The 26132-nt window shown below is 27.9% G+C and overlaps 2 protein-coding genes and 1 long non-coding RNA gene across 4 annotated transcripts; 1 reads left to right on the forward strand and 2 right to left on the reverse strand.

Annotated features, from left to right (window-relative positions):
• Nucleotides 1-2315: 2315 nt before the first annotated feature.
• LOC124917412 (probable polygalacturonase At3g15720) lies at nucleotides 2316-4641 on the reverse strand. The gene is made up of 9 exons (XM_047457861.1): nucleotides 4480-4641; nucleotides 4173-4352; nucleotides 3963-4013; nucleotides 3635-3661; nucleotides 3203-3410; nucleotides 3032-3113; nucleotides 2835-2943; nucleotides 2634-2750; nucleotides 2316-2549 (listed from the first exon to the last, which is right to left on the reverse strand). The coding sequence occupies exons 1-9, from the start codon at nucleotides 4639-4641 to the stop codon at nucleotides 2316-2318; spliced, it is 1170 nt and encodes a 389-aa protein (XP_047313817.1).
• Nucleotides 4642-12035: 7394 nt separating this feature from the next.
• Nucleotides 12036-14508, forward strand: LOC124917418. Of its 2 annotated transcripts, XR_007097132.1 has the most exons (5): nucleotides 12036-12067; nucleotides 12263-12345; nucleotides 12496-12566; nucleotides 13806-13909; nucleotides 14217-14508. It is a non-coding gene; the product is annotated as an uncharacterized LOC124917418 (long non-coding RNA). The 2 variants fall into 2 exon arrangements; XR_007097133.1 differs by lacking the exons at nucleotides 13806-13909; nucleotides 14217-14508 and adding an exon at nucleotides 13553-13656.
• Nucleotides 14509-18584: 4076 nt separating this feature from the next.
• LOC124917413 (probable polygalacturonase At3g15720) lies at nucleotides 18585-20906 on the reverse strand. Its single transcript, XM_047457862.1, has 8 exons — nucleotides 20745-20906; nucleotides 20438-20617; nucleotides 20232-20282; nucleotides 19472-19679; nucleotides 19301-19382; nucleotides 19104-19212; nucleotides 18903-19019; nucleotides 18585-18818 (listed from the first exon to the last, which is right to left on the reverse strand). The coding sequence occupies exons 1-8, from the start codon at nucleotides 20904-20906 to the stop codon at nucleotides 18585-18587; spliced, it is 1143 nt and encodes a 380-aa protein (XP_047313818.1).
• Between the last annotated feature and the right edge of the window lie 5226 nt (nucleotides 20907-26132).

Here is a 26132-nt window from a genome sequence, read left to right on the forward strand (position 1 = left end):
AGCGTTAGCTGATCCTTTGTGGCGCGGACGCACGCTTCTTCTTCTGCAGCGGGCTACGTGGGTGATTTCCCTAAGCTTTGAATGAAAATTCAACATCCATCCAAAGGTCGCGATTGCTTGTAGCGATTTCTTTGTATTTCAGCTAGACTCGATTACAAATTTTATTTTTTATTTAAAACCTTAAGGGGTTTTTTGAAATTGATTTTTCTTTCACAATTAGAGTTTTATTTTTCCATCTTTAATATACACAAAATATTAAAAATAAATATGACAAATATTTTGCCAATTTTGTTTTTTTTTTATATATTTTTTGGTTAAATAAATAATTTTTTGGGATAAAAATGGGTACCACATTTCATCCTAAACTATTTATTTAAATTGCTTTGATGTTTCTAAAATTATTTTAAGATAAAATGAAGACAAAATGTATCCCAAATAATTTTATTTATTTTATTTGGCCCTTATCCTTAATTATTTAGGTTTTAATTATCACAATAATTAATCTAATTAATTGTTTAATTAGGCTTTGACTTTGGGTTAATTATTTTGATTTTATTTATTCAAAATAATTATTTTTAAATTTATAAATTGGGTATCTAGATTTTTAGAGCTTACATCTAATTTTCATCACGATGTGTCTGATAAGGAATCGATGAATTATAAGCTTGATTATGATGTCCATGAGAATATCTTAATTGAATTCTCGACACATAATATAACGTTGAATAAAAAGATATTTCCGTTGAGGAGGTCATTGAATTGAAGACTACAATGTGACCCAATGTGCACGCGTTCTCACTCTTTCTATAATACTCTCCATTAAAGCCTTTCTTCATCAAGCGACTATCAACGTTGTCATCTGAAGAAGCTAATGAACTACCGCATAGTTATATATACAAGATGAAAGCGTGTTTAGAAGATGAGAAATGGTTATTTTGATTAAATTTTATCAATGATTAAAAAAATTATTGTATGGAACGCTTATGGAATCAATGATGGTGTGAAGAGATACGACATTAAGTCAATATTTGGAACTCTTTGTTGTGGCATGTATTGTCTTAGTGAGACTATAATTCAATGATTGATTAGTGAATTGTAAGAGATTAATATTGATAGTCGTGTGGTTGGAAGCATAATGATTCATAGGAGCTTCTCGTGGGATTTTTGTGTCATTATGGAATATAGATACATTATGGTAAGTCGTTGTCGTATTTGTCATAAAAAGTTGAAATTAACGACTCATTTAATTTTGCATTGTCAATGGTCACTTAACTTCGTGATCCAAGATTGATTTGATGAGTTGATACAATTGTGCATATATACTTGAGTTGTTAGATAAGGGTTCTGAATTAACATCACGTTCAAATTCTATCTATTAGAATTGAAAATTTGTTTTTTCAATTATTCTGAAATTTTTCTTCAGCTCTTCCCTCTTCATCTCTCATTTATGGACTAATTTATACATATGAATTATACAAGTATAGAAAAAGAAAATAAATAGTGAGACGTAAATATTATAATGACATGAAATTTGTTTATTTTTAATTATAAAAGGTTCGGTAAGAAAGTTCTTTTTGTAATGATGTTTGAAACCGTTAGAAATTCCAATTAGCTTCAATAACTAATTTCGAGTATTGGACTTGTTAAAATACTAAAAAGAAATGAACAAAATCAGGTGTACAAATCATAACATTTTTTTTTCGCTCACCACCCACATTTGGTTAGAAAAGAGAAGTACCATAGAAGGGTATCTTGGCAAAATGATATTTGTGTCTCCGTCCTGACCTGCCCCGAATATTATAAACACAATTAAATATATAAAATCATATATATATATATATATTATATTTTATATTTTTATAAGAGTTTTAATTTTATTTTTTTATAATAATATAAATTTTCAATATATTACAATATATTATATTAAAATTCGTTTATAGAATTTTTTTTATAAAAATATGGTATAAACGGTGCCTGCGGAGATTTCTCGAAGCAGAACGAGGCGGAGATTATAAATACATTCTCCACCGTTTAGATGTGACCTTGACAATTGACATATCTCTTAATATAAACTTTTAAAATTTATATTAAAAGTCATTCGATATAAATAATCAAACAAGTCATACATCAATAAAATTGATTTCATAATATATTTTTTATGATATTAACCAAGTATTCTATTTAGTGAATGAAAAAATAATGATAAAGCATAAGAATAGAGAATCTTATTCAATTTATTCCAATACAAGAGGTTAATTAATGATTTCAATCATATAAATGAGATTAAAACTACCAAAACAATAGATCCTAACTCTTTAAATGGCACTGATGCATGAAACATTTGGAGATATTGCGGTCTGAATAGACACCACTGCATTCTTGCAACTAGCCAAAGCATTACCCTTAGTGGACGACGTTATGTTTATTCTGTTAAAAATAATATTTTTACAAGGAACATGGTGGCTGCATTGTAGGACTATTGCTTGGGGCGTTGCGGATGTTCCTTGAACACCTATGTACTTCACATCACTCACTTGCACTGCCTGCGCCTTTAAAAAGACGAAAACATCAAACAAATTCTTTTGTTTTCATTTATTAATTAAACAAAAAGAAGAAGAATTTTATACACTTACTTGATCTTGACAGTTTTCAGCGACCTGACAATATGTCTGATCAATAATAATAGAATTCTTAACATTATTCAACCGAATGCCAGTAAATGTAATATTTCTTGCATAACCTTTTCCACCCTAAAAGTTAACAAATAAACATGTTGATAATTAAATGTTAAATTTATCATATGTAGTTAATTAATTAATTAAATATTTAATTACCGGCCATGTCTTTATCCTGACTCCATTTTCTGTTCCTGTAAAAGTGCAGTTTTGTACAAAAACACCATCCACATTTGAAGAAGACCCCCCTTGACCAAGGCTTCCAACACTTAAATAATAATAAGACCAAAAAAACTATATCAATTGATTTAATTTCTCAAATATAAAAGTAGAGTAAATAATTTTCACTATTTTACCTTATACCATGACCCGGTCCACATTGAACTCCTCCCACAAAAATGTTTGTAGAACCCGTTGAAATTGCAACACAATCATCACCTACAATCATATAGGTTAAATAAATTATGCGAAATATTTCTTTATAACAAATAACTACAAAACTATAACGAAAAGACAACATACAACACCTGTGCCGATGAAAGAGTCGGTAATTCTGACGTTACTAGAGGAAGAAATTCCGATTCCATCTGTGTTAGGGCTGTTTGCAGGCGCCGTGATTGTAAGGTGAGAAATTTGGACGTTTTGGCATCCATATATGTTTATATGTCTACTTGGAGGATTGATATGAGTCAACCCACTTAATACAAGGTTATTGCAACCTATGAACCTTATTCCCTGCATCATTAATTAATTATTTACATTTGATAAAACAATTATAAAATAATTAATTTCAGTAACTTAACTAGATTTAATCAAATGTTAATTTGTAATTTACAAGAATTCACTAGTTTAACACATTTAGAAATGATTGATCACATCAAATAAGAGCTCCGGATCACATAATTTTTTACGAGACCTATAATATTTGATTTAGTCAAAGAATCATACAACACTCTTACCGTCGGTTTTGCGCAAGCACCTAATATCTGAAAAATGAAGAAAAAGAAAAGACACATTAGTATTATTAGATCACATAGTTTTCATTTGGGAATCTCTTCCTATCAAATTGAATTTCAACATGCTTATGTTTTCTTACATAAAGACAATACTATTCATTCTCATCTAGAATTGATTATGAAAGATAAAAAGAATGTCCTAATATATTTGTTATAGATGTTTTTGTATATATATCAAGGTATATTAAAACCAAATGATCATCAATTTGGTAAACCAAAAGTTCTAAACATCCTTATGATAACCTAAAATTGATATTGAGTATGTGCTTACCGTCGACGCTTTTGAGCAGAAACTCGTTGATTTGGTGCAAGAACTCTCTTTCTGAAAATGAAGGAAATAGATTACGTACAAGGTTTAAAATTTAGAATATCTACCTATCAAATTGCATTTCAAGATGCTTATTTTTTTGGTAATTGCATTTCGTTAGAATTGATTATGAAAGATAAAATCAAGCTAGCCTTGCATGTAAAGAAAACTTACTTGGTTCCATTGGTTATAGTTGTTACGTGGGTTGGTTTTCCACCATGACAAACCTTGGCCATTGAGTTTTCCCTTTCCATTAATGTGAAGGCCGATAATTTGTGAGAACGCGATCCATGTATTATCCGGGCAATCTTTCCATTGACTCCTGATGCTGGGTGCCAATAGGATTCCATCAATCTAAAATAATGAGAAACATATTTATAATGAGTAAATAAAATCATCTTAAAAAATTAGAAAGAAATTAAAATCAGGTCATAAAAAGTTCTTGCTTTTTTCTTAAATCGACACAAAATTAGATCATCACCTGAACTTGAATAGATGGCCCTTTGCAAGGGCCTTTGAATTGAATAGGAATCAACAAATATGTTTTTCCTCCAGGAACCAACATGGTAGAAATGCTGCTACTTTCACATGCTTTACCCCATGCTTGTAAGAAAGCCTTCAAATTAGGGTTTATCAAATTCATGTCCATTATAATATATATTAACTGAAATTAGTCTAAAGAAGTTAAAATAAAACACAATTTGTTAAGAATGTTGCAATATATTAAAAGTTAAATTTATTACAAGTGTGCTTTATTTTAAACAAATTTCTTCCGTGACATAATTAATAGTAATATAAAGTAAAATAAATCAGTTCGCGTAACAAACATTACCTGAGAATCGTCAACCTGCCCATTTCCACGTGCACCAAATTTAGTTACATCAAATATATCGGCTAAACTAATGTTTAGAAATAATGCTAGGGAACATGAAAATATTAAAAAGATGTTTAACCACTCCTGTCAATACATATATAAAAATAAATATCAATCAATACCACAAATAAATAAAATATATAATTACAAATTAGTTTTATTATGAAAGGAATGCTCACCATTCTATAAGAATCAAAAACCAATTAGAAGAACAAAGAAATATTCTATAGTCAATCATTTATATAGCAAAAATTATAAGAAAACTTTTAGGAATATTCACATATATTTACTATATTTAGAGAATATTTTGAAAGTTTCAAAAAGTGACTACTTTACAAAGCTTATGTATATCTTTATAAATAAAGTTGTCAAAATATTACCTAAATCTAGTAAATATGAATATATTCTAATGAAAAAAAAGCAAGCATTTATATAGCCTAATTAATATCATCATTCTATTAGTTGATGAAAAATGAGAAAAACTGTAGTAAATATTTATAAAATTAAAATGTATAAATAGTTAATATAGTCTAACGAAAAAATAAAAATAATTTATATGCCTTGATCATCTCATTAATTATATAAAAACTGGGGAAATAACATTTATTGTCTTGAAAACTTAAAACTCTTTGTTAGTCAGCACTTGGTGAATAAAAATAAAGACAACCCAGCCCAACAACCAAAAAAGACAATTATGGATGTGACTAAAAATTACATAGAAAATTCACTATTTCTCAAATAGCTATTGCAGGCAAGTATTATTTTGTTACACAAATCACTTTCTATAATCCCACTACAAAAGGCTAAAATGTAACACTGGTCTTTGCAACTGAATTTTCATTTAAAGTGACACTTTACAATTTGTTTAACGACAGAAGTAACCTTACCCATAAAATTTGTGACATTTCACAAATAAATCGTACAATCCTAAAAGTCTTGCTTTTCTATAGGGTCTTTCATACAAAATATATTATTTAGTGCGACTACAAGACTCATTGGTTAGACAATTGTTTTTGACCAAATCACAGGACAACTCAATTACGTCAAAAATCTAAAGGTTCGTAACAATTTTATCTTTGGACTCAATTTTCTTAGCATAGGAATCCGTAACCACTTCTTGATACGTGATTGCAAGTATTGAAATTTCTTTACTAAACTAATGGATGAGTTGTAATGAGATGTTTCATTCCACAAAATTTCAAGAGAGAAACAAATCTTCATTCATAAGCTATTTATTCTCAAATTTGATGGACAAGGACTTTTGATACACAAAACACACACGTCAAGGATGACGGGCTGATGATTGGATTCAAGGCGAAGTTCTGTCTTTTGAAGGATTTTCGGGAATTTGGCAGCGTATTCAGACTTAAATAGAAATCGGGCACAATAAGATCTCAATCATGAACACAATCTGAAAATGCCTCCATGATCGGCTTAATTTGGGTACCTCTTTTCTTTTCACACGAGAAACGAGAAACGCACAATATTGAAGTTGCCATAAACAACCCACGACTTATTCTATTTCAAACCAATTCTGATTGCCTGTACTCGTTTGTTAAAATTAACGTGGGGTAACATCCACCATATTAATTAGATATTATTAGAAAATATTCACAATCAACTACATTTGTTAGCAGATATGTAAATGCCTATAAACTAACTATTTGAAATCATATTATTATTATAGTAGAAACTCTATAAAATAATACACTTGGGACGACCAAAATTTATTAATTAAAAGAGTTATTAATTAATCGATAAATAAATAATTATTAATTTATATATTAATTAATATTTTATTAATTTATAGTAAAATACTTAGTTTACAAACACTTTTAAGCTTCCACTTAATTATTGTATACAATGCATGTACTGTATATCAAATGAATGACCCAATTTGAAAGAAACCTCCAATCTCCCACCTTATTATGCTTCTTGTGTTCAATGTATCACTTTATGGACATTAAAAATATTTTCTATATAAACAAGATCAAAATATTGTAGGTTAACACAAACAAATCATACACACAACATCGCTTCCCATCTTAAAACAATAATGACAGTCGAGATTCGAAACACATTATGCAAGCACAACAAGAATAATTCAAGTCTCACTCAAAAACAATTGCAAGAATGGGTTCATAGTAACTATGGTTTGCAGATGAGTCAAGCGACAATATCGAAGAAATGTGTGACTGATGAAGAAATTATTGATAGCGTTATTGGAATTAATAAAGATGATATCGATGAAGAAGATGATGAAAGTTCACAATGGAGCCCCCTTCGCGAAACGAATCTATTAAAGCGGCAATCACATTGAAAAATTTCTTATTGAGCTATGAGAAAACAACCCCAGAAGTTCTTATCATGCTAGGGAAAATTAGAGACGACATTCAAAGGGAAATTGATTTCAAAAAAAAAAAAGACAATTGAATCATTTTTCAAGAAACCTTCATAAATCATTTATGTAATATTATTAATTTATATTTTATATGGAGTCTAAATAAATTATAAAAAATGTATTATCTTATAATTTTAGCAAATTATTAATTTAGCACCCTATCCCTGAGTCGGGAACGGCCAAAAATATTATCTTAGAGAGTTTATTAAATAACCGAGTTTATATTGTATTTAGGTTTTCTTAGAAAAATAAGGAACATTTAATTAATAAAAAATAGAAAATAATGTTGTGAACTTAAATTTTTTTTTTAATATTATTAATTACATTTCTTAATGAAACAAGAGAAACACTTTAAATTATGCAATGAGGTAGAGAAATAATATTTTTAAAGCATAAAAATTAATAAATTTTAAGTGTATTTAGCACCTTTGTTCCAAATTCTATTTTGAGTTTCAAATTGAATATTTGTAGTTAGAAAAAAAAAATCCACTTATACTCATAATCACATACTTTCACATTAATTCAATTATTTGATACATCATTTTTCATTAAACTTTCATAAAGGTTGAGTCAAATAATAACAATATAATAGCATTTTTATTTTCCCACAAAACTATTTCCAAATTTGTTTGGCTCGGTTTTATCATAATTTTTTCATTTAATAACAACTAACCAATCGATTATTCGTAATAGTGATCACAAAAAGGTTTATATTTTTAAACGAACAACTTTGTCACTATTCCACATAACCCAAAAAGTCTCACTACACTGGTGAAATATCGAAACTATATATCCAATTTATTAAAGATGGCTTCTACCTTTCTGTCATATAATATTATACATATTAAAAGTTAAACCTTATTAATGCATTTTTTTCATCTAACCATGACATCATTCATAGTAAATTCAAGTTAAATAAATCAAATAGCTAATTATAATATACCAATCTCTTATATACCAATTTCCTAGAACACCATTTACATTTGATTAAATAAACCCATATATTATAATGTTCAGATCTATAAAACATTTTATTTAATTAAAATTTTCATTTGATTTTATATATAATTATTTAATAAAAAATTTAAAATGAAGGAAGCCACACAAAAGGAAAAGCTACATCATTTTAACAATAATATTAGAAATTTAATTTTAATTTTTTTTTATCTTGAACCACTGAGCTACACCATTCTATGTTTAAAATTATAATAAATTTAAATAAAAACCTTAACATTTTTAACAAGTAGGCTGCCCTGCGAAATGGGCTGTCTTAGCCCGAAGGTTTTTGGACTTACTTAGGGTCAGCCCTGTGAATACACAAGTGTTAAATATGGTAACAAAAAATAGCAATGAATCTATTCCCCTGTTATTGACTAAAGAAAAAAAATTTTCAATAACTATTTATCGATGCGGCGGGAGCAATATTGACAACTAATTAGGAACTACAACCAAAATAACTTTTACCGACATAAAAATGAGCCATCGGTGTGTATATGTGTCGCTAAATTCTTGCCGGCATAAATTATGTCGTAAATGGTGGAGTTAATAACGTTTTACCGACACATAATCTTAGGCCGGTAAAAAGCAATTATGCGCCAATAAAAATGTTTATTGGCAACACAAACTAGTTCCGAAAAAGACAATTATGCGTGGGTGAACATAATTATGTACAGGTAGAAGACTATTATGAGACAGTAAAGTTTTTTAATATATTCAAACTGTTTACATTATTGATTTATTTTAATTTTTAAATATTTTATAAATACATTACAAATTAAATATTTAAGATAAAAAAGTCATATTCTTATTTTCAACAAAAATGGTAATAAATGTATGTAGATGATAATTATCAAATATTATAGGAGATTCAATGAACAATGAAATTTAATAAATAAGGTAATTATGATAATAAGCTAATTAATATTGTTAAGAATAATGGGAAGAACATATATGAGATTCAATGAATAATCAAATTTAATAAATATAGGTCAAACTTAAGAACACATAAAATGAGATAGTACAAATAATTAATATATAAAGGATTAATGAATTTTCTAGTTTCCTTCTTTTTTTCCCTTTTCATTTTGCTAAGAATTTATGAATAGGATTTTGAATGTTCTTATATCCATTTTCCATTTTAAATTCAAGTATATATCTTGTAGTTAATTTATCTAATTCTTCAAATATTTAGGCAATGTTTTGTTTCTGCAGAATGAAAATAATATTTGACTTAGAGTCCAATTTCAAATTATTTATTTGTTTGAATAATTAAAATAAAGTTTATAATTATAATTCTATTAAAATTAAAGGTATATGTTTTTTTTTTTTAATTTCAGTTTCATATTTTCACTTTAGAATTGCAATTCTATAATTGGCCTACGAATTTGAATATATAATTATAATTTCAATTCATCTAACACATCTAGAACTGATTGATATATGCATAATTATTCATGAGACATGTTTTCCAATTTAGATCCGTGCACATACCTTTATGTTTTTCTTGAAAACCTTCTATCCAATTACTTATATTGATGTTTTCAAAATTTTCCACGTTTTATTGAACTCTTTTATTGTGTCGTTTTGCCTACACAAATTGTTTTATTAAATGGATCATTTTTTAAAAACATATCCTCGATACATGTAACCGTTACACTTGAAGGTTTAAAACATAAATTTTCAACCAGATATTGGGTTTATATTAGATATTTTATTGGTTAAGTGTGTGATTTTGAGAAATAAATGTTTAAAGATACAAACCTATCAAAGTTCACACTAATATACGAGAATATCTTGGTTAAGTTTATTGAGGAGATAAGTGGATATCCCCAGGCCTCCATGAGGTCTTGGGTTCGAGCCCATCAGGCGGCAAGTTCTGCGTTTGATTAATTGGTTAAGTATGTTTGCGAGCTATATACTTAACCCGCGGGTATTAGTCGCACTCTATAGGAGCAGCGAAACCCAGCGTTCTCAAAAAAGGAAAAAAAAAGTGGCCTAGAATTTGCGACGGTTCAAATATGTGTCTCTAAAGGTCGTACACACCTTATATACATAATATTATTTAAAAATACTTTAATTAATTTAAATTTTAAATTTTATTTTAATAAAATATATAAATTATATAATAAATTTATATTTTATATTTTTATATTTTTTTTAATTTATTTCAAAACTATATTTCATATTTTATTTTCCATAATTATATATTTATATACTTATTTTATTATACAAATATATAATTTTATTATTTTATATGTAAATTATAATATTTAATTTATTTATTGATAAAATTGTATTAAAGTAATCAAAAATTGGTGATTCAAAAAGTTGGATACAATAATTCGATCTATCAAAAATATTATATGTTTTTAATGAGTATACACCTATTAAAATAAAACATGAAAACGAACATCCACCCTACAACTATTTGTCTTATTGGACCAAATATAAATGTAGTGACAAGAAGAAATGACGTTATATATCGATCAAATTACCGTCAATAAAAGTTAATAGCAATGATAATTGAACTTCTCGCTTGTCGTCGCTAATCTTAACTAGTTATCACTTTTGCTTCAATCGCTATTAATCCCTGCTTCAATCGCTATTAATCCCGACACTTTAATAAAAATTTAATGAAATTGCTTTCTTCTTTGGTTAAGGAAAAACTACTAATTTTGTGGTTATTATCCCTTTTAATATTATATAGCAATGTTCTTATTTCATAGATTATTTATATTTTAACTGTTAGATAATGTTAGACTTTTATTAATTATATAAATTATTTTTAAAATTCTTTTTATTTATTTTAAAAATAAAATATCTAACCTTATCTTTTAAAATTATGGATTAATTTTATATAAGACCATATACTTTTTATTATATATATTTTAAAATACTAATATAATTAATATATTCATACACAATTTATAAATTTAAATCAGTAATATTAAGTTATATAATGTTTAAAGTATTTTTAGTCCACCAGTAAAATCAAGGTTTAAATTTGAAAAATACATGGCGATAATTGATGCTTCAAATGAAGCATTTTGGTTTAATGACCTAGTAAAGGAATTAAGCAGTGATCAATTTGGAGTTCATCTATATTGTGAATCTAGAGTTATTTTCTGAATCTAGAAGCGTCATTTATTTGGATGATCAGTGTAGCATTAATCATACACTAACTAGTTAGTGTATATAATATAATAATATATTATATTGATATATTATTATATTATATAATAGAAATATATTATATTATAAAATATAATATATTTCTATTATATAATATAATAATATATCAATATAATATATTATTATATTATATACACTAAATAAAACCGTATGATTAGATATTAGATATTGTTACCGAAAGTTTTTTTGAAAGACGACGTAACACTAGTAAAATAGTTGTCAACAGCGACGAAATTAACGACAGTTATGTTGTTACCGTCGCTGTTGATCATATAATATTGAATAATACCATATATATTTATTAATAGTCAAGCCGTTACATCTTTGCCATATTTTTTTTTTTATCTAAATCCTAAATATTAAAATTTAAATTAAATAAAAAAATGTGTTTTAAATTCATTATCTAGTTAACAAATGTGATAGCTAGAGAGAGAAGTTCAACAGGTAGCCATCCTCTCTTAACCTCTCCATCTTCCATTTCACTTGCTTTTCACAGTTCTCATTAATATCGATTTCTTCTGCTTATCTCTCTCCTTCAAGATGATCTTCTCCACTCCTTTCGAGTCAATCGTCTCTCGCTGACTATTCATTTCTTCGGCCGAGGTAAATAATATATTTGATTTCAGTTTTTTCTCAAATCCATCTCTATTAGGTCAAATTATTAGGTTTACTTCGGCCAAGTACTATTGTTCATATGAAGCTAGTAGTGATATTTCATAGAGTAGAGAGTTAATATCAGTTTTCGAGGTTTTATTTTTGGTTCAATTATAGACTGTGAATCTTATTGACTTGATTCAGTGACGCTGAATCAGATCCGTAAAGCTTCTCAATCTGGAGATGATAAATCAAATTTTTTTATCGATGTTACTGAAATAAGCCAGGTATGAAATCTTAAAAACTCTAAGCATTTTGGTGCTCTATTTCTCTTAATGAAGTAAGACCGATTCTGTATATTAATTTTGTTGAGGTCATATTCATTATCTTATTTTTGTTTGTTTCTATTGATAATTCTTCACCTCTTCAAATGTTAGTCTACAAGGTGTTCGACGAAATGCTCACAAGAACATCTTTGTCTTCAGATGGATATGCAACTTTTAATTTTGTGAGTAGTAGAGAGTACTTTTTTTTCTTTTTAGTATTACCTCTGTTTTATTTTTCTATTGACTTGTTTATTTTCTTTTTTTATATTCTCTTTCATTTGTGTAAATTATGTAAGTTTATCTAGACAAACAAATATTCATTTTGTCCTAGGTGTTTATCTCATATTACTCTGGTTTCATACCTTGAACTCCTAATTATTTATGTAAATAAGATATAACATTCTTTCATTCATCTATTTTTCTAAAGAAATTAAAACTGTCAAGAACCCATCTTACTAGAATTCATGCATGTCCTTGCTACCACCTTATGCAGGTAAATTCACCTTGTCCTAATGAGATCTTATGGACATGAAAAAGTATAAATTTAATGAAGTTCAATTAAAATTGATGGTAAACTAACTAGTTTGAATTAACTTACTTTGCCAATGTTGTTCTGTTTGTGGACCAATTTTATGAGAAAGATGGAAACTCTAAGTTCAACTAATCTCTCTTAATTGATGATTATTTTTATATATTTTTGTGAATCCCATAAATCTAAAAAACAGTAACAGATTGTAGGGATATTTATTAGACCAATAAATCGATCCTTACTAATTAGAATATTTTTAAAACTATGAGTATACTGGATGTAGCATTTTACTTTTAATGATCAAGATTCATCCTTATACCTCAAAGAAAAGCCACTAGATAATATATATATTATGAGATTGTGAAATATATGTGTGATTAGTTCTTTCATACAAATAATTGGCTGTCCAAAATATCTATATGTTATTTTGAGTATGAGAAACTAACATGATGTTTTGAGTATTAAGTGAAACAATGTTGATAATATTTTCTTACTAATCTAACTAAACCTGCAAACTAGTTGAATTTGATGATTAAGACTTAACAGAATCATTGTAACTAACTTAAATTATTCTTTAATTGTGGCAATAGTACTTAGAGGTGAGTTGAATTTTTATTATTATCTTATCTTTTGTTTTAGAATATAAGATTGAGCTTGAAGATCTAGTGGAATATGTTGAAATCAAGTTAGTGAGATTAGTTGGAGCAAAGAAAAGTGATCTTGCAGGTATGGCTTTACAACTTTAGTCATATTTGCAAAATGTCTAATTTGACAAAGTGTGAATGTGAAGAAGAAGAATGCTAATCATTTTCATTTGATTAAATTCTCAAATATTTTAATTATTTTCAAGCTGCAATCTAAATTATAAAGAAAATTATTATCATGATGTCAGATTGGGGTATTGCGGCTGCTGACAATAATCATGTTCAAATTTTATGAGGGATTAAGAAGACGGGCATAGCCCTTATTTCTGAACTCAAACTGATGTCAATATAGGTAAAAATTTCACTATGTGTGATAATGTAATTCTTTAAGGATATTTTTTTATTAATCTACAATTTATTTTAATATCGTATTAATCATGATGAGAATCTAGGCATTATTTACATGCTCTTTCTAATTTAAAGTTTTTTTACGTTATCGAAACCAAGTGAAACTGTCATTGCTATACAATATAATAAAATTTATACTTTGCTTGAAACTGACAATCTTGAACTAAATGGAGGGTATGAGTTATGACATAGTTTATGCATGTATATCTTAGAAATGTGTTCAACCTTAATGAAAACTATTTCTTTTACAGGTTCTAAGATCTTAATTGGTCTGAACTAGGTTTAGTTCATCCATATTCTCTAGTCAAGCAAACAAAGAAGAAGAAAATGGTATCACTGTTTTTAGATTTTGATATAAATACGAGAGGCGCAGAGATAAAAATGTTTGTCTCCAATGTAAGGTACGAATTACTTGTTTGTTTCTTATTAATTGAATTTGTTTTCATAGTTATCAACTAAATGCAATGTATATAGATTTAAGAACACTGTTCTTTGATTGAAATTGCATTTACAATGTTTGTGGATTTACTTTGGTAATCTTTGTGAATTTAGTTACATTCTTTATTCAATTGTTGAAAATATATATATTCTATTTTTCTTTGTCTTAAACAGTAATTGAATCTGATAAAATAAAGAGAAGACAATTTCAAGTGAATGGTCTATATTTCTAATATTGATCACAAAGTTTGTGAAATAGCTTTTTGATTTGATTATATCTGAAATTATACTTTAATTACATGATTCTGCAAAGTCTATTGAGATCAACTTACTTTTGTTAATTACATTATTATACTTTAATTTAGACTCTTTAAGAAATATATTCTTAGAGAATGTTAAATTCTTAATAGGTATAATTGGGACATATTAAATTATTTGATTATTGGATTAAAAAGACTTTATTATTTTAGATTGACTTAACTTTTATCGGATGATAATCGTATTAATTTTATTGATTTTTGGCAGGGATTACTTTGATGACTATAGATTATAGTAAGAAAAGAAGATTGTTGAGAACCGGATTGAATGTAACATGATACAACAGTTCAAATATAGATTTTAAACAAAATTTGTACTATAGTTCAAATATAGATTTTAAACAAAATTTGTACTATAGAAATATTATGTTTCTATATGTTTGTTTGGGTAATATAAATATTTAATTTTAGTATTAGAAAATTGTATTTCAAGATCATTTTAATTATTATTTTTTTTTGTTAGTAATAAATGTATAGTAGTGAGGACAGTTTTAAATTTTTGTATTTATAATTTTAGCGATAGTAAATTGTTTCAGTAGTCATCCCTTTAGCGACGGGATCTTCACAATGTTGATCATCTTACCCGCGCTGTCTCTGATCTTCACAATGTTTTTAATCTTACATGTTCAGATGTTGATTTTTTTCTAATGAATCTCGAATGTACCCATCTTACCCAATACGAGTCATGTTTCTTTTCCAATGCCCATAAGTTCCTGTAGGTGAGAGTTTTGTTCTAGGAGACACTATCCTTGATGTTGATTTCTCCTTCGTCTTTGGGCTTGCATGTGTATATCCATTTGATATTTTTCCCACCATACCTCTGAGTACACCCAAATGAAATTCCTCATTAGCTGATCCAATTCTTTCATTACTTTCTTTGGGAGGACGATCTACTGCGCCCAATATCTGATAATACCCATAGCGACTTTATTGACCAGCCCAATGCGACCTGCATAAGAAAGTCTTTTAGTAGCTCATCCCATAATAACATTTTTTACCTTTTCAATAAGAGGACGATAGTGCAAGATCTAGAGTTGTTTAGAGGAGAGCGGGATTCCCAAGTATCAGACAGGGAGCAATCATTCTTCAATGCCCATGACCCTGAATATGTTGGCTTTGGTTTCCTCCTTGATGACGCCATAGTAAGCATGGATATTTCCCTGATTAATGTTGAGACCTGTAACACTAGAAAAAATAGTGAGAGCCTTCTTGATAGTTCTAATAGAGTCAACGTCAGCATGCGCTATGATGAAGAGATCGTCTGCAAAACTAATATGGATGATAGATTTTTTCTTGCAATAAGGATGGTGAGTGAAAGGGAGGTACTTTAGGAGCATTTTAACAATGCACTCAAAGATCTCCATAAAGTAATATGGTTATCCAAATAGCGTCGAGATGAAGACGATGATCTGGGAACAGAACGACGTCGTTTAGGGAGAAAATGCGGCCACAGAGCATTTTGTTGGAATTTTGTCATCGCACTATTGTGTTTCGACCGTTCGGTCGCATTTCAGCTAAAGGAGCGTTAGCTGATCCTTTGTGGCGCGAACGCATGCTTCTTCTTCTGCAGCGGGCTACGTGGGCGATTTCCATAAGCTTTGAATGAAAATTCAACGTCCATCCAAAGGTCGCGATTGCTTGTAGCGATTTCTTTGTATTTCAGCTAGACTTGATTATAAATTTTATTTTTTATTTAAAACTTTAAGGGTTTTTTTGAAATTGATTTTTCTTTCACAATTATAGTTTTATTTTTCCATCTTTAATATACACAAAATATTAAAAATAAATATGACAAATATTTTGCCAATTTTGTTTTTTTTTTATATTTTTTGGTTAAATAAATAATTTTTTGGGATAAAAATGGGTACCACATTTCATCCTAAACTATTTATTTTAATTGATTTTATGTTTCTAAAATTATTTTAAGATAAAATGAAGACAAAATGTATCCCAAAATAATTTTATTTATTTTATTTGGCCCTTATCCTTAATTATTTAGGTTTTAATTATCACAATAATTAATCTAATTAATTGTTTAATTAGGATTTGTCTTTGGGTTAATTATTTTTATTTTATTTATTCAAAATAATTATTTTTAAATTTATAAATTGGCTATCTAGATATTTAGAGCTTACATCTAATTTTCATCACGATGTGTCTGATAAGGAAGCGATGAATTATAAGCTAGATTATGATGTCCATGAGAATATCTTATTGTAAGGAACGCTTATGGAATCATTGATGGTGTGAAGAGATACGACATTAAGTCAATATTGGGAACTCTTTGTTGTGGCATGTATTATATTAGTAAGACTATAATTAGAATGATTATTAGTGGATTGTAAGAGATTAATATAATTGACAGTCGTGTGGTTGGAAGCATAATGATTCATAGGGGCTTCTCGTGGGATTTTTGTGTCATTATGCAATAGAGTTACATTATGGTAGGCCGTTGTCGTATTTGTCATAAGAAGTTGAAATCAGCGACTCACTTACTTTTGTATTGTCAATGGTCACTAATATCTTGAGTATGATCAAATATTAATGGTTTATATTTTATTAAATTATGACTTACATAAATATTTTGTATATTTAAAAAAAATATATGATTGTAATAAGATATAGTAAAATTGAGATTAAGATATCAATACTAGTTTCGATTACAAAATAATAATAATAATAATTTCTCTATAATAAATTCAAACATTTTCAATGAAAACATTGAAAATGAAAATGTGAATACTTATATCAATCATACTTATTATTATTCCTCATATCTATCATTCCTATTTATATTCGCATTCTCTTATTTGAATCCAGCGCCCCCTAAGTTTCTCATTCCTTTGTATGAACCAAACACCCCTTAAGTTTGAACAATAAACTTGTTTAGTTTTGACAATTAATGATAATGTAAATTGGTTTGGGTAAGTGAACTTCAAAGTTATATTGGAAACTTCGTGATCCAAGATTGATTTGATGAGTTGATACAATTGTGCACATATACTTGAGTTGTTAGATAAGGGTTCTTAATGAACATCACATTGAAATTCTATCTATTAGAATTGAAAATTTATTTTTTCAATTATTCTGAAATTTTTCTTCAGGTATTCCCTCTTCATCTCTCTCATTTATGGAGTAATTTATACATATGAATTATACAAGTATAGAAAAAGAAAATAAATAGTGAGACGTAAATATTATAATGACATAAAATTTGATTGGAGATGGGGCGAGGATGATATTTGTGTCTCCGTCCCGACGTGTCCCCCGAATACTATAAACACAATTAAATATATAAAATCATATATATATATATATATATTTTATATTTTATAAGAGTTTTAAATTTAATTTTTTATAATAATATAAATTTTCAATATAATATTAAAATTCGTTTATATAATTTTTTTTATAAAAATATGATATAAACGATGCCTGCGGAGATTTCTCGAACCAGATCGAGGCGGAGATTATAAATACATTCCCCACCTCATTGCCATTCCTAATTGCCATTCTTAATAGTAGCCGTTTAGATGTGACCTTGACAATTGACATATCTCTTAATATAAACTTTTAAAATTTTCTGTCAAATAATAATAATAATGAATTATATGCCCTAAACTTTAAACCCTAATTCAGTCAGTCAGTGGATATAAATAATCAAGTCATACATCAATAAAATTGATTTCATAATATATTTTTTATGATATTAACCAAGTATTCTATTTAGTGAATGAAAGAAAAAATAATGATAAAGCATAAGAATAGAGAATCTTATTCAATTTATTCCAATACAAGAGGTTAATTAATGATTTCAATCCTATAAATGAGATTAAAAGTACCAAAACAATAGATCCTAACTCTTTAAATGGCACTGATGCACGAAACATTTGGAGATATTGCGGTCTGAATAGACACCACTGCATTCTTGCAACTGGCCAAAGCATTACCCTTAGAGGACGACGTTATGTTTATTCTGTTAAAAATAATATTTTTACAAGGAACATGGTGGCTGCATTGTAGGACTATTGCTTGGGGCGTTGCGGATGTTCCTTGAACACCTATGTACTTCACATCACTCACTTGCACTGCCTGCGCCTTTAAAAAGACGAAAACATCAAACAAATTCTTTTGTTTTCATTTATTAATTAAACAAAAAGAAGAAGAATTTTATACACTTACTTGATCTTGACAATTTTCAGCGACCTGACAATATGTCTGATCAATAATAATAGAATTCTTAACATTATTCAACCGAATGCCAGTAAATGTAATATTTCTTGCATAACCTTTTCCACCCTAAAAGTTAACAAATAAACATGTTGATAATTAAATGTTAAATTTATCATATGTAGTTAATTAATTAATTAAATATTTAATTACCGGCCATGTCTTTATCCTGACTCCATTTTCTGTTCCTGTAAAAGTGCAGTTTTGTACAAAAACACCATCCACATTTGAAGAAGACCCCCCTTGACCAAGGCTTCCAACACTTAAATAATAATAAGACCAAAAAAACTATATCAATTGATTTAATTTCTCAAATATAAAAGTAGAGTAAATAATTTTCACTATTTTACCTTATACCATGACCCGGTCCACATTGAACTCCTCCCACAAAAATGTTTGTAGAACCCGTTGAAATTGCAACACAATCATCACCTACAATCATATAGGTTAAATAAATTATGCGAAATATTTCTTTATAACAAATAACTACAAAACTATAACGAAAAGACAACATACAACACCTGTGCCGATGAAAGAGTCGGTAATTCTGACGTTACTAGAGGAAGAAATTCCGATTCCATCTGTGTTAGGGCTGTTTGCAGGCGCCGTGATTGTAAGGTGAGAAATTTGGACATTTTGGCATCCATATATGTTTATATGTCTACTTGGAGGATTGATATGAGTCAACCCACTTAATACAAGGTTATTGCAACCTATGAACCTTATTCCCTGCATCATTAATTAATTATTTACATTTGATAAAACAATTATAAAATAATTAATTTCAGTAACTTAACTAGATTTAATCAAATGTTAATTTGTAATTTACAAGAATTCACTAGTTTAACACATTTAGAAATGATTGATCACATCAAATAAGAGCTCCGGATCACATAATTTTTTACGAGACCTATAATATTTGATTTAGTCAAAGAATCATACAACACTCCTACCGTCGGTTTTGCGCAAGCACCTAATATCTGAAAAATGAAGAAAAAGAAAAGACACATTAGTATTATTAGATCACATAGTTTTCATTTGGGAATCTCTTCCTATCAAATTGAATTTCAATATGCTTATGTTTTCTTACATAAATTAAGACAATACTATTCTCATCTAGAATTGATTATGAAAGATAAAAAAGAATGTCCTCATATATTTGTTATAGATGTTTTTGCATATATATATATATATCAAGGTATATCGATCAATTTGGTAAACCAAAAGTTCTAAACATCCTTATGTATGATAACCTAAAATTGATATTGAGTATGTGCTTACCGTCGACGCTTTTGAGCAGAAACTGGTTGATTTGGTGCAAGGACTCTCTTTCTGAAAATGAAGGAAATAGATTACAAGGTTTAAAATTTAGAATATCTACCTATCAAATTGCATTTCAAGATGCTTATTTTTTTGGTAATTGCATTTCGTTAGAATTGATTATGAAAGATAAAATCAAGCTAGCCTTGCATGTAAAGAAAACTTACTTGGTTCCATTGGTTATAGTTGTTACGTGGGTTGGTTTTCCACCATGACAAACCTTGGCCATTGAGTTTTCCCTTTCCATTAATGTGAAGGCCGATAATTTGTGAGAACGCGATCCATGTATTATCCGGGCAATCTTTCCATTGACTCCTGATGCTGGGTGCCAATAGGATTCCATCAATCTAAAATAATGAGAAACATATTTATAATGAGTAAATAAAATCATCTTAAAAAATTAGAAAGAAATTAAAATCAGGTCATAAAAAGTTCTTGCTTTTTTCTTAAATCGACACAAAATTAGATCATCACCTGAACTTGAATAGATGGCCCTTTGCAAGGGCCTTTGAATTGAATAGGAATCAACAAATATGTTTTTCCTCCAGGAACCAACATGGTAGAAATGCTGCTACTTTCACATGCTTTACCCCATGCTTGTAAGAAAGCCTTCAAATTAGGGTTTATCAAATTCATGTCCATTATAATATATATTAACTGAAATTAGTCTAAAGAAGTTAAAATAAAACACAATTTGTTAAGAATGTTGCAATATATTAAAAGTTAAATTTATTACAAGTGTGCTTTATTTTAAACAAATTTCTTCCGTGACATAATTAATAGTAATATAAAGTAAAATAAATCAGTTCGCGTAACAAACATTACCTGAGAATCGTCAACCTGCCCATTTCCACGTGCACCAAATTTAGTTACATCAAATATATCGGCTAAACTAATGTTTAGAAATAATGCTAGGGAACATGAAAATATTAAAAAGATGTTTAACCACTCCTGTCAATACATATATAAAAATAAATATCAATCAATACCACAAATAAATAAAATATATAATTACAAATTAGTTTTATTATGAAAGGAATGCTCACCATTCTATAAGAATCAAAAACCAATTAGAAGAACAAAGAAATATTCTATAGTCAATCATTTATATAGCAAAAATTATAAGAAAACTTTTAGGAATATTCACATATATTTACTATATTTAGAGAATATTTTGAAAGTTTCAAAAAGTGACTACTTTACAAAGCTTATGTATATCTTTATAAATAAAGTTGTCAAAATATTACCTAAATCTAGTAAATATGAATATATTCTAATGAAAAAAAAGCAAGCATTTATATAGCCTAATTAATATCATCATTCTATTAGTTGATGAAAAATGAGAAAAACTGTAGTAAATATTTATAAAATTAAAATGTATAAATAGTTAATATAGTCTAATGAAAAAATAAAAATAATTTATATGCCTTGATCATCTCATTAATTATATAAAAACTGGGGAAATAACATTTATTGTCTTGAAAACTTAAAACTCTTTGTTAGTCAGCACTTGGTGAAAAAAAATAAAAATAAAGACAACCCAGCCCAACAACCAAAAAAGACAATTATGGATGTGACTAAAAATTACATAGAAAATTCACTATTTCTCAAATAGCTATTGCAGGCAAGTATTATTTTGTTACACAAATCACTTTCTATAATCCCACTACAAAAGGCTAAAATGTAACACTGGTCTTTGCGACTGAATTTTCATTTAAAGTGACACTTTACAATTTGTTTAACGACAGAAGTAACCTTACCCATAAAATTTGTGACATTTCACAAATAAGTCGTACAATCCTAAAAGTCTTGCTTTTCTATAGGGTCTTTCATACAAAATATATTATTTAGTGCGACTACAAGACTCATTGGTTAGACAATTGTTTTTGACCAAATCACAGGACAACTCAATTACGTCAAAAATCTAAAGGTTCGTAACAATTTTATCTTTGGACTCAATTTTCTTAGCATAGGAATCCGTAACCACTTCTTGATACGTGATTGCAAGTATTGAAATTTCTTTACTAAACTAATGGATGAGTTGTAATGAGATGTTTCATTCCACAAAATTTCAAGAGAGAAACAAATCTTCATTCATAAGCTATTTATTCTCAAATTTGATGGACAAGGACTTTTGATACACAAAACACACACGTCAAGGATGACGGGCTCATGATTCGATTCAAGGCGAATTTCTGTCTTTTGAAGGATTTTCGGGAATTTAGTGGCGTATTCAGGCTTAAATAGAAATCAGGCACAATAAGATCTCAATCATGAACACAATCTGAAAATACCTCCATGATCGGCTTAATTTGGGTACCTCTTTTCTTTTCACACGAGAAACGCACAATATTGAAGTTGCCATAAACAACCCACGACTTATTCTATTCCAAACCAATTCTTTGTTAAAATTAATGTGGGGGTAACATCCATCATATTAATTAGATATTATTATAAAATCTTCACAATCAACTACATTTGTTAGCAGACATGTAAATGCCTATAAACTAACTATTTGAAATCATATTATTATTAAAGTAGAAACTCTATAAAATAATACACTTGGGACGACCAAAATTTATTAATTAAAAGAGTTATTAATTAATCGATAAATTATTAATTATTAATTTATATATTAATCAATATTTTATTAATTTATAGTAAAATACTTAGTTTACAAATACCTTTAAGCTTTCACTTAATTATTGTATACAATGCATGTACTGTATATCAAATGAATGACCCAATTTGAAAGAAATCTTCAATCTCCCACCTTATTATACTTCTTGTATTTAATGTATCATTTTATGGACATTAAAAATATTTTCTATATAAACAAGATCAAAATACTGTAGGTTAACACAAACATACATACAACTTGGCTTCCCATCTTAAAGGTGTGAAAAAAAACAATAATGACATACGAGATTCGAAAAGCATTATGCAAGCACAACAAGGATAATCCAAGTTTCACTCAAAAGCAATTGCAAGAATGGGTTTGTAGGTGAGTCAAGCGACAATATCGAAGAAATGTGTGACTGATGAAGAAATTATTGATAGCGTTATTGGAATTAATAAAGATGATATCGATGAAGAAGATGATGAAATTCACAATGGAGCCCCCTTCGCGAAACGAAACTATTAAAGCGACAATCACATTGAACAATTTCTTGTTGAGCTATGAGAAAACAACACCAGAAGTTCTTACCTTGCTAAGGAAAATTAGAGACGACAATCAAGGGAAAATTGATTTCAATAAAAAATAAGTCATTTTTCAAAAACCTTCATAAATCAATTCATGTGTTATGCTATATATAAGGAATTATTAATTTATATTTTATATGGGGTCTAAAGAAATTATCAAATATGTATTATTTTATAATTTTAGCGAATTATTAATTTAACACCCTGTCCCCAAGTCGAGACCGGCAAAAAATATTATCTTAGAGAGTTTATTAAATAATTGAGTATAATTTATCGAATTTCTACTGTATTTAGGTTTTCTTAGAAAAATAATGAACATTTAATTAATAAAAATTAGAAAATAATGTTGTGAACTTAAAAAAAATTTAATATTATTAATTACATTTCTTAATAAAACAAGAGAAACACTTTAAATTATGCAATGAGGTAGAGAAATAACATTTTTAAAGCATAAAATATAATAAATTTTAAGTGTATTTAGCACCTTTGTTCCAAATTCTATTTTGAGTTTCAAATTGAATATTTGTAGAGTTAGAAAAAAAAAATTCCACTTATACTCATAATCACATACTTTGACGTTAATTCAATTATTTGATACATCATTTTTTATTAAACTTTCATAAAGGTTGAGTCAAATAATAACAATATAATAGCATTTTTATTTTCCCACAAAACTATTTCCAAATTTGTTTGGCTCGGTTTTATCATAATTTTTTCATTTAATAACAACTAACCAAACGATTATTCGTAATAGTGATCACAAAAAGATTTATATATTTAAACGAACAACTTTGTCACTATTCCACGTAACCCAAAAAGTCTCACTACACTGGTGAAATATCGAAACTATATATCCAATTTATTAAAGATGGCATCTACCTTTCTGTCATATAATATTATACATATTAAAAGTTAAACCTTATTATTGCATTTTTTCATCTAACCATGACATCATTCATAGTAAATTCAAGTTTAATAAATCAAATAGCTAATTATAATATACCAATCTCTTATATACCAATTTCCTAGAACACCATTTACATTTAATTAAATAAACTCATATATCAGTTCATCATATGGCTCGCCTTCTGAGAAAGACTCAACACTCATAATCGTATCAGCAATTATATCATGAGCATCCTGGACGCGAGCTGTATTCTATGCAGAAAAAAGTTCGGGAGCATCCATAGATCACCTGTTCGGGAGCTGCTGTATTGCTTCGGAGCTTTGGGACAAATTCTATAAAAGTTTGGAGCTGATTAGTTTCCCGAGAAAAAAGAATGAAATCAATGAAGCGGCACTACTCAAAGCTAAGGGAAATAAATTTGCAACAAGCGTATTCAAGTGCGGCTTTGGAACCGTGGTGTATAACATTTGGCAAGAACAGAATGCAATGGTATATGGAAGAACCCGCATTAGCGTTGAAGAGTTATGGAAAGATATTGTATCGAATTGCAGCGCCCTCGCGGGAACATGAAGAAGAATTCCAAGCACAGAGCAAACTTAGAATATCTACAGGAACTGGAATTTACCGTTTTTTAAACTCACTAGAATTGAAAACATTGTAATCAGATAATTCATTTACGTTTTTAGTTTTTTAACTTTTATTCAAAATGTTACGACTTCAAAATCAATCTAGGCCTGTCTAGAATGATCTATTAAACTCGTGGTTTTTTTTTTTCATTTTTGGAAATTTTTAATGAAATGATGTTAAGTCGTTTTTCCCAAAAAAAAAATAAAAAAAATAAAAATAAACCCATATATTATAATGTTCAAATCTAGAAAATATTTTATTTAATTAAAATTTTCATTTGATTTTATATAATTATTTAATGAAAAATTTAAAATGAAGGAAACCACACAAAAGGAAAAGTTACACCATTTTAACAATAATATTAGAAATTTAGTTTTAATTTTTTATCTTCAACCACTGAGTTACACCATTCTATGTTTAAAATTATCATGTATTTAAATAAATACCTTAATATTTTTAACAAGTAGGCTGCCCTGCGAAATGGGCTGTAAGGCTTCCCGGAATTACTCAGGGTCGGCCATGTGAATACATAAGTGTTAAATATGGCAACAAAAATAACACGAATCTATTCCCCTGTTATTGACTAAAGAAAAAATAATTTCAATAACTATTTATCGATGCGACGAGAGCAATATTGACAACTAATTAGGCACTACAACAAAAATCACTTTTACCGACATAAAAATGAGCCATCGGTGTGTATATGTATCGCTAAATTCTTGCCGGCATAAATTATGTCGTAAATGGTGGAATTAATAAAGTTTTACCGACATATAAACTTACACCGGTAAAAAGCAATTATGCGCCAATAAAAAGGTTTATTATAACACAAACTAGTTCCGAAAAAGACAATTATGTGTGGGTGAACATAATTATGTACCTGTAAAAGACTATTATGAGATAGTAAAGTTTTTTAATATATTCAAACTGTTTACATTATTGATTTATTTTAATTTTTAAATATTTTATAAATACATTAAAAATTAAATATTTAAGATAAAAAAGTCATATTCTTATTTTCAACAAAAATGGTAATAAATATATGTAGATAATAATTTTCAAATTTTATAGGAGATTCAATGAGTAATGAAATTTATTAAATAAGGTAATTGTCATAATAAGCT

The sequence above is a fragment of the Impatiens glandulifera genome, unplaced genomic scaffold (genome assembly GCF_907164915.1).
Source record: "Impatiens glandulifera unplaced genomic scaffold, dImpGla2.1, whole genome shotgun sequence".
NCBI classification, from domain to species: Eukaryota; Viridiplantae; Streptophyta; class Magnoliopsida; order Ericales; family Balsaminaceae; genus Impatiens; species Impatiens glandulifera.